Source organism: Neopsephotus bourkii, unplaced genomic scaffold (assembly GCF_033783945.1).
Source record: "Neopsephotus bourkii isolate Nb327-2 ecotype Australia unplaced genomic scaffold, CSIRO-AGI_Nbou_v1 NB_1373, whole genome shotgun sequence".
NCBI lineage: Eukaryota > Metazoa > Chordata > Aves > Psittaciformes > Psittacidae > Neopsephotus > Neopsephotus bourkii.
Genome location: NW_026901852.1, coordinates 3,008,504 through 3,020,387, shown reverse-complemented (window position 1 = coordinate 3,020,387; position 11,884 = coordinate 3,008,504). Strand labels below are relative to the sequence as shown.

The following is an 11,884-nucleotide window of genomic DNA, read 5'->3' as shown; positions in this document are numbered from 1 at the left end:
CCAGCTCCAGAGCACATCTGGGGAATGGGGCCCTATTCAGTGACCTGGGGGGAGCATCCCAGGCACCTGGCTCTGAAGCCATTCCTCTTGGCCAGCAGCTTGTGAGTCTGGTGGGATTTGAGGGTGTCACTGGGGGGTAGGGGTAGAAGCTTTATCAGCCATTACTGCCTGTGCAATCAGATGCGGTTACAGTAGTGATGCCAACCATGCCCAATGGCTGCTTTCCCCAGGAACCCCCAAAGCAAGTCCCCACATTCCACCTGGGGGGACAGCAGGGTAGGCTGGTAAGAGACACATGGCCAAGACAGCATTAGAAATGAGTATAACAACCCAACTGACTCCTTATGCTGGGAGGCCACAGGGAAGAGCAGCTTTCCTCACTGTAGAAATCACTCTGGAGATGTTAGAAGCACAGAATCAGCTGAGTCGGAAAAGCCCTTAAAGATCATCGGGTCCAACCATTCCCCAGCACTGCCAAGGCCACCACTAACCCATGGCACTGTGTAACTACACGGTTTGTGAACACTTCCAACGACAGTGACTCCAGCACTGCCCTGGGCAGCCTGTTCCAATGCCTGACTGCCCTTTGGGGAAGGAATTGTTCCCAATATCCAGTCTAAACCTCCCTTGGTGCAGCTTGAGGCTGTTTCCTCTTGTCCCATCCCTTGTTCCTTGGGAGCAGAGCCCAGCCCCTCCTGGCTCCATCCTCCTTTCAGGCAGTTGTAGAGAGCAATAAGGTCCCCCCTGAGCCTTCTCTTCTCCAGACTGAACCCCCCAGGTCCCTCAGTCATTCCCCATCACACTTGTGCTCCAGGCCCTGCACCAGCTCCATTCCCTTGTCTGGACCCGCTGCCACCTGCCCCAGTGCCACCACAGCACTGATTGAGCTGGGCAATGCCCCAGGGCTTCCCCTGCTGCAGGTTATGGGCCCAGGAGCTGGCAGGCAGAGACAGGCCTGTGGGCTCACTCCTCACCACTAATGTGCTGAACAGAAGTGGGTGACAGCCCAGTGAGACTGCCCTCCTTGCAGGACAGAGGCATTTGGCTCCAGAGGAGAAGGCAGGGCGCTGTTTTGGGGGTGCACTAGGTCTGTTCCCAACTGGGCAGGACCTATCTGCAGGGATGGGTACACACGGACTCAGGAATGCTGCTCCCACATGGTCCCTCAGCTGTGACACAGGGGTGAGCCACCTCCAGCCTGTCCACGCTCCCTTCTTCTTCCCTTCTTGCACTGAAGTACAGGTGGAGGTTTGTTCACCTTTGGATTAAAACATGAGAGCAGAAACCAGATCAATGCCACAAGAGTCAGGATAGCCTTGGGCTTGGTGCTGCCACCAAACTCTCCTCTGAAAGCATAAGGATGCTGCAGGCTCATGCCATCCTGAGGCAAGAAGAGGAAGCAGGAGCCAGGCACAGCACAAAGCAGTAAGCCACACAGAGGTTAAAGGCAGCTGAGGATCCCCATGTGGTCTCTAGCCAAGCTGGTATGTCCTATTTCTCTTGCCTTGCCCAAGTCGCACCAAAACCCATCATCAGAGCAGATCTTGCTGCACCCACAGGAAATGCAGATGCTTAGCAGCACCCTTGGGTGGGTGTGACGGAATTGCTCATCATTCCATCTCTTGCTCATCACAAGGCCCTTCTCCAGGCTCCCCACAGCACAGCTGTGCCCAGGGGAACTGCGCCCTGCGGAGCTGAGGCACTCACCCAGCACATGCACTGACCTGTCAGCTCGTCTGCGTCACATCCACACCTCCTTGTCAGCACAGCTACAGGAGATGGGGACAATGAGTGAGGAGAAACAAGAGAGCTGGTGCTCAAATGTAATGATGGAGAGAGAGGTATTCACTCCCAGAGGTTCACTTTTGTCTATACTGGCACTGCTGCCAGGAATAAAGGCAAACAGAGGTGTTTTATTTCATACACTGCACTTGTGAGACTACATCCAGACACTGCATCCAGGCTGCTCCCCCAGAAGATAGATGCTGGTCCTCTGGGCTGGCTCCATTTGAGGATGTGAAAGTTGTCAGAGGCAGGAGCACTGCAAGGAAAAGCTGAGGGAACAACAGGGTTTATTCACACTCAGGAAGAGGAGGCTTTGGGGAGACCTAACAGACCCCTTTCCCACTCAAGCCCCAGACCTATGACAAGAAACGATGGGGACAGGCACTCCCCTGAGAACAAGACAATATGTAGGGACTAAAACCAGGCAGGTTTCCTAGATCAGGACTAAAAGGAGTTTGCATCTTGAGAACCCAAAGCAGTGGAGCAGAGGCCAAGAGAGGTGGTAGCATCTGTCCTTGGATTTTCCCAGAGCCAACTGAAAAGCCCTGGCCAACCTGCTCTGAACCAGAGCCTCTCTGCCCAAGAGGCTTCCTATTCCCACCTCAGGTGGTGAACAGTAACACCTGGAGTAGAGGCAGCAATGCAGGGTAGGGCTTGTGCTCTCACAGCTACAGGAAGAGATGGGCAGGTGCATGGACAGGGAGAGCTTTCAGTGACAACTGCACCTGCATGACAGACTTGTCACCACCCAGGTGTGGTGTAAACCACAGCAAGGAGGACATTTCAGCTACAAAAAGCACTATTTTCTTTAGTTCAGACTCTGCTGCCCTACATCAGCACTGTACAGTGACAGACGGATACCAGGAAGAGGGCCTGGCCCAGGCAGAGTGAGTCCCAGTGCCAGACAAGAGCATGTCTGTCCAGCAGTCACAAGCTCTTCTGCGAGGGCAGGCGGCGCTTGTCTTTGATGGCATTCCTCTTCCTCTTCTTGTTCAGGAAGCTTTCCAGCTTCCCACTCCTCTTCAACTCTGCATACTTATCAGCTAGCTCCAGTTTCTTCATCTCAGCTGTAAAGAAGAGGGAGCAAGGTTTAACACTTCAAAATGAAGCCTGGATCACCTCTACAGACCAGCCCTTCCTCACCTCTCCCTCCCTGGCTCCAGGCCTGGCTTGTCGCTTGAGAACCAGCACTAGAACAATCTCTCCACAGCTCCATGGGATATTATGGTCAGCCCAGTTCCAGTGCTGGAATTCCTGTCAGCAGTACTAGGTGTTCTTGCAGCATGTTCATGCCGAGTACTTACATTTCTTTAGGAAGAAGGGCTTCTTTCCCTGCTTGGCCAATTCCCTCTGTTGTCTCTTCCAAGACAGCTCCCTCTCCCTCAATTTCTGCTGCTTTTGCAGTGCCTGTTCTTGCTGTGTCTGCACAGAAAGGATGACCTATGTCAGCATCTCAGCAGACCTCAGGTCACACACCCTCTCCTCTAGCGCACTGTCTCACAGGAGAGGAGATGCTGCACTGAACTCACCATGCGGTTCAGGAGCTGCTGGAGTTTCTCCTTCTGCTCCACGTTCCGGCATTTTTTCAGCTGCTTCTGAATCATCTGAAGAAGAGAGCAGAAAGCTGGATCACTGCCTGCTGCCACCTCCACTGCGAAAGGCAGAAGCCGCCCTTGCCAAAGCAAGGCTCTTCTGGCCAAGGACAGGCACACAGCATCACCTCTTTCTCCTGCTTCTTGATACTCTCCAGGAAGCTGTAAGTCTTCATAAATATTTCAGGCTTATACTCTCCAGAGAGGTCATCAAATCGAGGGTCTCTGTGGACCTGAAGGCAGGGAAGGCAAAGGTAAGACCTGTGGCCAAGATAATCCTATTAACAGCCTGCTTACTGTCCTTCCATGGATCAGACCTTGTCTCTTTCTGTACTAGCAATATCATGCACCACCACTGAAAACATGTGCAGTTGGCAAAGACAGAGTCCAGTAATGGGACAGCAGTCCCTCACCAAGGCAATCACACCTGCATCCAGCCTGGCAAGCAACTGGCATTTCCATATGCAAGTCTACCACCCAGGAGCAGCCAATTCAAAGAACAGCAACTGAAGTGCTGTGCTGCCTCCAAATACCTGCAACTCCCAGACTAAGAGCTGGCTGAACGTGTGTTGTCAAGGTGATGGATTTGGGAATTCAAACCTATCTAGGTTTTCACAGATTACCTGGGTCAGGTCATACAAAAAAGACACACAAAAAGAGCTCTCTGACTGTGGAAATTCATGTATTAAGATAATCCAGCAATGATAAATCAATGTTAGACTCAGATTAGAAACCAGGTGGACATTTGAACTTCCAGGGTGATTAGTAGTGAACAATGACCACAGCTTTCAGTGCAACTGTCACTGGTGGCAGTCCTTACATCTTCTAGATGCACTTGGGGCTCAAACATTTGAGTTACTCCTCTAGTTGTACATCCTGCAGGGCAGCAGGTTATACAGAGAGCAGCTGCTCCTACACTCAGAGAAACACCAGCACTACCTGTGCTCCCCAAGCCCTCACCCTCCAGAAACAGCCCGTGTCATCTATCAGCATCACTGAGGGAAGTCAGCTCCCCAGCTGGGCAGAGGAGCACTCACCTTCTTTCTGACAGAGACGACCTGGCGCAGAAAAGGTACAGGCTTCTTGGCAGACATCTCCAATGGCCTGAAAAAGAGAGAAGTGTACTTAGGAGCAGCAGAGGACAGAATGAGGCGCAGGTAACGCGTCAGGAGGTCAGCCAGACCCTCACGACAGTATTAGTGCACAATGCCAGAGCAGCAGACTCTCCACTCAGTGCTCACTGTACCTACAGAGAGGCAGGTGCCTTGGTCAAGGCTACTACAACCACATGATCTAGAACTGATCTGTACCACCACCCCATCAGTAAATGGGCCACATGATTATTCCTCTCCCTCTCCATATTTTCATTCATCATGCACCAACCCTCTTCTATTCCTGGCCTACCAACTCATCCACTCCTGACTAATACACTGTAAAGTGAGAACAGAGTTGGGAATTTCTGCACTGATCTGAGAGCTAGAGAGAGGCCAAAGCTGAAGCCAGCTCAGTTCCAGGGCATTTCCCTGAAGCTCTTTTTCTAAGCAGCTCACTTCCAGAACAAAACTGTGAGAGAAACAGCATGTGAGATATACAGCAATGCACCACTTAACGGATTAGGGGAATTAAATAAAAGCAGGATTATGCAAACTGTGTGGCAGAAAGAGAGACACTATGTGAAGATGTTGCACTACTCAAAGCCCCCAAGACCTGGGTAAAAGACAGAGCAGAACTATTACTGTAATCAACTGTTTGCAGCAAAAGAAACATTCATCAATAGAGATTCATCAATAGGTTAGGGAATGCCAGTGTAACAGAGGAAAACTATTCAAATCACTTAGCTACAACCCTAAGGACTGAAAACCAGCTAAGTAGAGCATACAAAGGGTAATGGTATTACAGCTGTTACCAGTGAGGGCCTGTGGAACACTGTGAAAAGATCTAGATGTGATAGTTTTTGTGGTGTTGAACACAGGGAACAGTCTGTGATGATGAATGCTGGGGGAGTGGGGAGGTGTCAACACAGACAAGCAACAGGAGGAATGAAATTCCAGAACAAGTCACTGTCCCTACAACTCCCCAGCCAGCAGGATCCAGGCAGAAAACGACGATGGGCTGGAAGGGGGTTAGAAAACAACATAGGGCCCAAGGAACATAAGTAAAGCACTATTATACAGCTTCAGAGACAAGCATAGCATGCATGGGTTAAAAGAGCCTTAACACAGAGGGTGCAAATGAATTGAGTGCTGATTTAGCTATCAAGTAACAGGTGGGGGATTTGAACAGGACAGGATATTAAGAGCTCTGAAACAGCAATAGAGCATTCCCAAATGAAACACTATAGTGAAGCACATTATCATGTAGCACATTAAAGGACAGCTACAGCAGCTCCAAGGCAATGGAAACACAGCAAAGAGCTCCCAGTATAACTTGTACAGAGAATACACAGGCAGTTTTCTGGTGACAGAGCCACCTCTTTACCCCTTTTTGCCTTGCTGCTGCTTCACTGTAGCTTTGGTAGGTTTGGCAGTTTTCTTCCCACTGGTCACTTGCTTGCACACACTTGTTCTTGAGTCATTCTGCATTTGCAGCAGTTCCTCAAAAGACATGTGAGAGAGATCTGGAAGAAAGTGAGGAGATACCTGAACTGAACAGCTTTCCAAGCACTTCCCACCCCCTAATTCATAGAATCCCAGACTAGTTTGTGTTGGAAGGGACCTTAAAGCTCATCCAGTTCCAACCCCCTGCCATGGGCAGGGACACCTTCCACTAGACCAGGCTGCTCCAAGCCCCTGTGTCCAACCTGGCCTTGAACACTGCCAGGGATGGGGCAGACACAGCTTCTCTGGGCACCCTGTGCCAGGGCCTCAGCACCCTCACAGGGAAGAATTTCTTCCTAATGTCTCATCTCAATCTCCCCTCTGTCAGGTTAAAGCCATTCCCCCTTGTCCTGTCCCTACAGGCCCGTGTCAGAAGCCCCTCTCCAGATTTCTTGTTGGCCCCTTTAGGCATTGGAAGCTGCTCTAAAGTCTCCCTGGAGCCTTCTCTTCTCCAGGCTGACCCAGCCCAGCTCTCTCAGCCTGGCTCCAGAGCAGAGCTGCTCCTGCCCTCTAATGCTATTCACAGAGGTGCCACAGCCATTGCTAAAGCCCTTGACCAAGGCTGAACTAATGGGACATGAGGGAAGCTTCTGGCATCTTCTCACAGAAGCCACCCCTGCTACCGAACCCTTGCCATGCAAACCCAGTGCGCTGCCCCATGACACAGCTTACTGTGTCTTCTGCCTGCATCTGCTGTCAAATTCAGGAATCAACATAAGGTCAGAGCATGGACTCATCCTCCCAGTCACTCTCATCTTGGCAATCACCAAGACTTTCTGCTTCACAATCTACTCACAGCATCCAGTAAATGTACTGAGGATATCAATGTGCTGCCTCAAGCAGTGTTTTCTTTTTCCTTTCTCTGAGCACCCAGGAACCCTGCTCTGTCAAAGCCCATCAGTCCTCTGGGAAGGGTTAAGGGAACACAGTCTATCCAGAAAACAAATGACTCTACGACTTAGACAAAAGCATGTGCCACTGTGCTGCTGTTCAAATCCACACTAATTATACAAGATACTGGGGTACAGAGCAATTAATCACTATAGAAGGCAATATCTGAGTATCACTGGATACTCAAAGCATCGCCACACAGACAAATGAAAGACTCTGAGCAAGGACAGTCAAAAGGGACAAAGAAAGCATTAGGGGGAAGGCAGAATGATGTGGAAGTTATTCTGACATTCCACGGAGACAGACAAGACGTGGTCACTTTCACTACAATACTCCATTTGGCTGCAATTACAAAATGATACCCTTAAATAGCACAGGTTACAAGATGTCAGAGAAATGCTCCAGGCTTGGGGCAGACTGGCTGGAAAGCTGCCTGGAGGAAAAGGACCTGCAGGTGTTGACTGATGGAGCTGAACATGAGCCAAGAAGCAGCCAACAGCATCCTGGCCTGTATCAGCACCAGTGTGGCAGCAGGGCCAGGGCAGTCATCATCCACCTGTTGTGCTGGGCACTGGTGAAGCCGCACCTTGAATCCTGTGTTTGGTTCTGGGCCCCTCACTGCAAGACAGACATTGTGTTGGAGCAGGTCCAGAGGAGAGCAATCATAGAATGGTTTGGGCTGGAAAGAACGTTAAGATCATCAAGTTCCAAGCCCCCTTGCCATGGGCAGGGATACCTCACACTAAACTATATCACCCAAGACTCCATTCAACCCGGCCTTTAACACTGCCAGGGGTGGAGCATTCACAACTTCCCTGGGCAACCCATTCCAGTGCTTCACCACCCTAACAGGAAAAAACTTCTTACTTATATCCAATCTAGTAAAGGGTCTGGAGCACAAGTGTGATGGGGAATGGCTGAGGGAACTGGGGGGGTTTAGTCTGGAGAAAAGAAGGCTCAGGGGGCACCTTATTGCTGTCTACAACTGCCTGAAAGGAGGATGGAGCCAGGAGGTGGCTGGGCTCTGCTCCCAAGGAACAAGGGAGAGGACAAGGGAAAACAACCTCCAGCTGCACCCCCAGGTCCTTTTCCATGAGCAGCTTTCCAGCCACTCTTCCCAAGCCTGGAGCGCTGCATGGGACTGGTGTGACCCGTCACTGAGCCTGGTTGAACCTCACACTATTGGCCACAGCCCATCGATCCCGCCGGTCCAGACTCCTCCCGCAGATCAGCTCGGTGTCATCTGTGCCCTCATCCGGATTGGACAAAAATCCCCCAAAACACGCTAAGCGGCACCGGGGTGAAGGAGCTGCCATGGGGGAACGGGACCAAGCCGTTGTCCATTCTCTTTACACCGCACGGGTCGGACAGAGCGACCACGCAGGGAGACCCGCTGCTTCGGGGCAATGCCAAGACCGAACCCGCCCCATCGTGCTCAGCGGCCTGAGGGGTGACGGCACGTCCGGGGCTGGGACCGCCGGAGCGAGGCAGCCCTCACCTGTCCCGCAGGCCCCCGCCGCCTCCTCCTCCTCCTCCCCCAGAGGGCCCTCGCCGCCGTCGCTGCTGTCGTCGCTGTCGCTGTCCGCCGCCTCCAGCCCCGCGAGCGGCTCATGCTGCTGCTGGTGCTGCTGCTCCTCCTCAGCGGCGCCTCCGCGCCTGCCGGGCCGCGGCCGCCGCATCCCCGGTGAGAGCGGAAGCCACACACGGAAGCGGAAGTGGCGGTGCGGAAGTAACACGGAGTCACGCGGGTGGGGAAAGGCGTTTATTGGCGGAGGCAGGGCGCGTACTGCGCGTGCGCGTCTGGGGGCCACGCCCCCTCCGGCCCGTTGCCTAGGAGACAGGCTGGCGCGGCGGCCTGTGGAGCCCAGGGCCAGGCCTCGGCCTCCGGTTCGGGTTGGAGCCAGGGCCAGTCCGCAGCGGCGGCGGGCGGCGAGAGGCTGTCGGCCAGGGCGCGGAGCTGAGCGGCCAGCAGGCTGAGCTCCCGGCACGGCGGGGCGGCGGCAGGCGGCGGGGCCGTGGAACGGGGCGTGTGGCGGTGCTGCCGGGCCCGCAGGTAGGCCGCCTCCTCCTCCCTGCAGCGGACACGGCAGGGGTGAGAAGCGGCCCGGGGGCACGGCCCCGCGCTGCCCTCCTCCCGCTCGGGCCCTCACCTGAGGCAGCGGGAGGTGCAAGTGATGGAGCGGCCCCCGCCGTCCCGCCGCGCTGACACGTGGAGCCAGGCCCAGGTGCGGTCCCTGCGCAGGACGCGCAGCACGGCGGTGTCTGCTGCTTCGCCGGCCCCGAGCGCTGCGGAGGAGGAACTGCGTTAGCCTGAGCCTGAGCCAGGCACGGCGGCCAGGGGCAGTGCTGCCGGGGACCCCGCGGGTGCGTGGTGGGGACTGCAGTCAGCCGCTGCTGTGGCCCTAACGCCACAGAAGCCACAGGTGGGGGAGCCAGGTCTGTGCTAGTCCTGCTCTCCCTTTTTAGCTGAGGCTCAAGCAGGCTTGTCCCTCCTCTCTGCACTGTGGCAAATCAGGGCGCCTGTGTTCCCAAGCTTGAAAGCTACGTGTGACCTTATAGGCAGTGTATGGGGCATGTGAGTGATTCTCTAGTTCACCATTTTTAGAGGAGGAAGCGACAGCATGCAGGACTAGGTCCCCTCTGTTTCTGTTGTCCTGGACAGCCATGGTTCCGGTGTAGCCACAGGAAAATACACATGTTCCCAGGCCTGACACTCACCCACAGCCCTGTGCTGGGAGGCTGCCAGGTCAGCATCCTCGGGGTGCAGGAGGCTGTACCACGACTGACCCATCAGTTCCTCCCTGTGGTAGCCTAGGTGGTAGATGACACTGGGGAAGACAAGGGGAAGGGGGACTGAGAGCAGGGTCTGCACCGTCTCAGCAAGGAGCAGCTGTGGCAAGATGGGAGGAGAGAGCAAAACAATGGGGCTACAGCGATGCAAAGGGAGGCAAGAGGCTTGGGCAGTATGAGAGAGCCTTGCACCCACAGGGCTGCCAAAGGGAAACGTGGAGCTATGGCTGTGGTGTGAGCAGCCTCACCTCTCCGTGGCATTGGTAAATGTCATGTCGAGGCTGTGTGTGCTCTGGAACAGGTCCTCCTGGGAGCCAGCGTCCGCAGGCAGCTGCCTCACCGGGCTGCAGAGGGCCAGGAAGGCTGTGGCGGAGCGGGAGGGCGGCCAGCGCAGGGCTGTGAAGCGCCCGCGTACCACCACGGCCCGGTTCCCCCCGTGCTGCTGTTGAAAGGCCTTGGAGGTGCGCATCTCACACACGAACGTGACTTCTGCAGGGAAACAAACCGGGCAGGGCTCCCTCGCTGGCCCTGGCAGTCCTGAAGGGCTGGAGCGGGGCAGCAGCATCTGTGAGATGCCAGCCGAGGCCTCCCTTACCCCTGCCTGGCTCCTCCTGGGCAAGGAGGAGCTTCTTGCGCACGTCCTCGTGGCCTTGCTGGTCCAGGATGTCAAAGACCGTGTCCCCATGGGCAAGCAGCTCCACCTGACAACAGAGGGGCTGCGGTGAGCCAGGCAGCCCGCTGGAGCCACAGGCACACGGGAAAGGCACCAGGACAGGTACGTGGGGACAGTGACCACAGTGGGCAGGCCTTACCATGGAGAGGCCCAGGACCTGGGCCACGTTCTCGGAGACGTAGACCAGCTTGCCATTGGCCGAGAGCACCAGCAGGAACCCCGGGAGCAGGGAGAGCAGCTCCGTGCCGAGGGCTGGTCCCGCAGGAGCAGCGCAGTCTGCAGGGGATGGATCACAGGGTGAAGCGCTGCCGTGGTGGGGCAGGAGCAGTGCCCCACGCAGAGCCAAGCTCATGTGGGGTGCGGCGGTGCTGTGGGTACCTGGGGGGAAAAGCTGAGCCCCCCGCAGCTGGAGGCACACCAGGGCCATGGTGTGGAGGTAGGAGAGCCGCTCCTTCTCCCGTGCAGAGATGGGCAGTAGGGAGCGCAGTGCCTGCAGCTCCATGTTGATCTGGTCCCGCCGAGCCTTGGAGGCACTCTTGGTTGACCTGCGAAGCCAACCGTTGGGCAGGGAGAGGGACAGCATTCCCTGGCTGCGGCCATGGGGTGAAATGTGAGCTCAGGGATGTCAATGGAGATGCTCGCTGCCCATGGCAGCTGTTTCTGGGATAGCAAACTCTTGGCGGCTGCTTCGGTGCAATGGGAGCAGCCTGCCCCCCATAGCTATGCAGGGGGACACCGTTGCTGGTGCCCCTCTTGCTGTGGGCCAGGTTAGACAATGACATGTGTTTTGGGGGTGCTTGGGCTCTCCCCAGAGACCTCCCACCAAGGATGGAAACTGCATCCAGTGCCAGAATGCGAGCCCATCACATCTGCCTTCACATCTGGAATCCCTCTGCCCCTCCAAACCCCCACGCTGCCTCCCCATGCACCAGCAGCAACCCTGCTGTCCCAGGCTGGTGCCAGGACACTGCAGAAGCTGGTTTGTGCTCTCCCCAGCTCGGAGACCTCACCTCAGCCCAGTGGGAGGGAGGGAGCTCACCTGAATGGCTTGGAGGCCCTGGGCACCTCCTTGCCCCTCCTGGGCAGGCAGCTCATCTCCGCCTGCAGCGGCCTGTGGCAGTGGCTGCAGAAGATGGTCATGCTGCTGGCACTGGGATGCTGCTCCCTCCTTCGCCTCTGGCTGCGTCTGAACCTGCTGACCCTGCTGCTCCCTGCCGGCCTCCTTTTGTACCCTCCCGCGGTGTGCAGGGTTACCTCTCCTGACGCAACCCAAACAGCCCGGGGCTATTTTTAGAAGGCAGGACGCTAAAAATAGCCCTGGCAGGCGCTGCAATCTGAGAGGGGAAGCAATAAAAGGAAGCCAGGGTCTTTAAAGCAAACCTGGCCTCTCAGGAGGGGGTGCTGATGAAGGTAGCAGGGATCTCCCTGCGGGGCACACATCCGCCCAGCTCCTGCCCCACTGCTCTTGCCAGCGCAGCAGAAGGTCCATGGGAAGCTGAGGGCTTTGTGGCTGGTCCAGCAGCAGCTCTCCAGCACCACTGATGGCTGAGCTGGTG

General features: G+C 55.6%; 1 protein-coding gene across 2 annotated transcripts; it reads right to left on the bottom strand.

Annotated features, from left to right (window-relative positions):
* Window positions 1–2,573: 2,573 nt before the first annotated feature.
* On the bottom strand, window positions 2,574–11,801 carry RRP36 (ribosomal RNA processing 36). 2 transcript variants are annotated; one of them, XM_061367126.1, is made up of 11 exons: window positions 11,368–11,562; window positions 10,468–10,873; window positions 10,251–10,356; window positions 9,904–10,144; window positions 9,584–9,693; window positions 5,856–5,994; window positions 4,415–4,481; window positions 3,506–3,610; window positions 3,315–3,389; window positions 3,090–3,207; window positions 2,574–2,852 (listed from the first exon to the last, which is right to left on the bottom strand). In XM_061367126.1, exons 1-11 carry the CDS (start codon window positions 11,466–11,468, stop codon window positions 2,713–2,715), a joined length of 1,608 nt encoding a protein of 535 aa, XP_061223110.1. In that variant the 5' UTR covers window positions 11,469–11,562; the 3' UTR covers window positions 2,574–2,712. The 2 variants fall into 2 exon arrangements, with proteins under 2 accessions (XP_061223110.1, XP_061223111.1); XM_061367127.1 differs by having other exon boundaries at window positions 10,251–10,873; window positions 11,368–11,801.
* Between the last annotated feature and the right edge of the window lie 83 nt (window positions 11,802–11,884).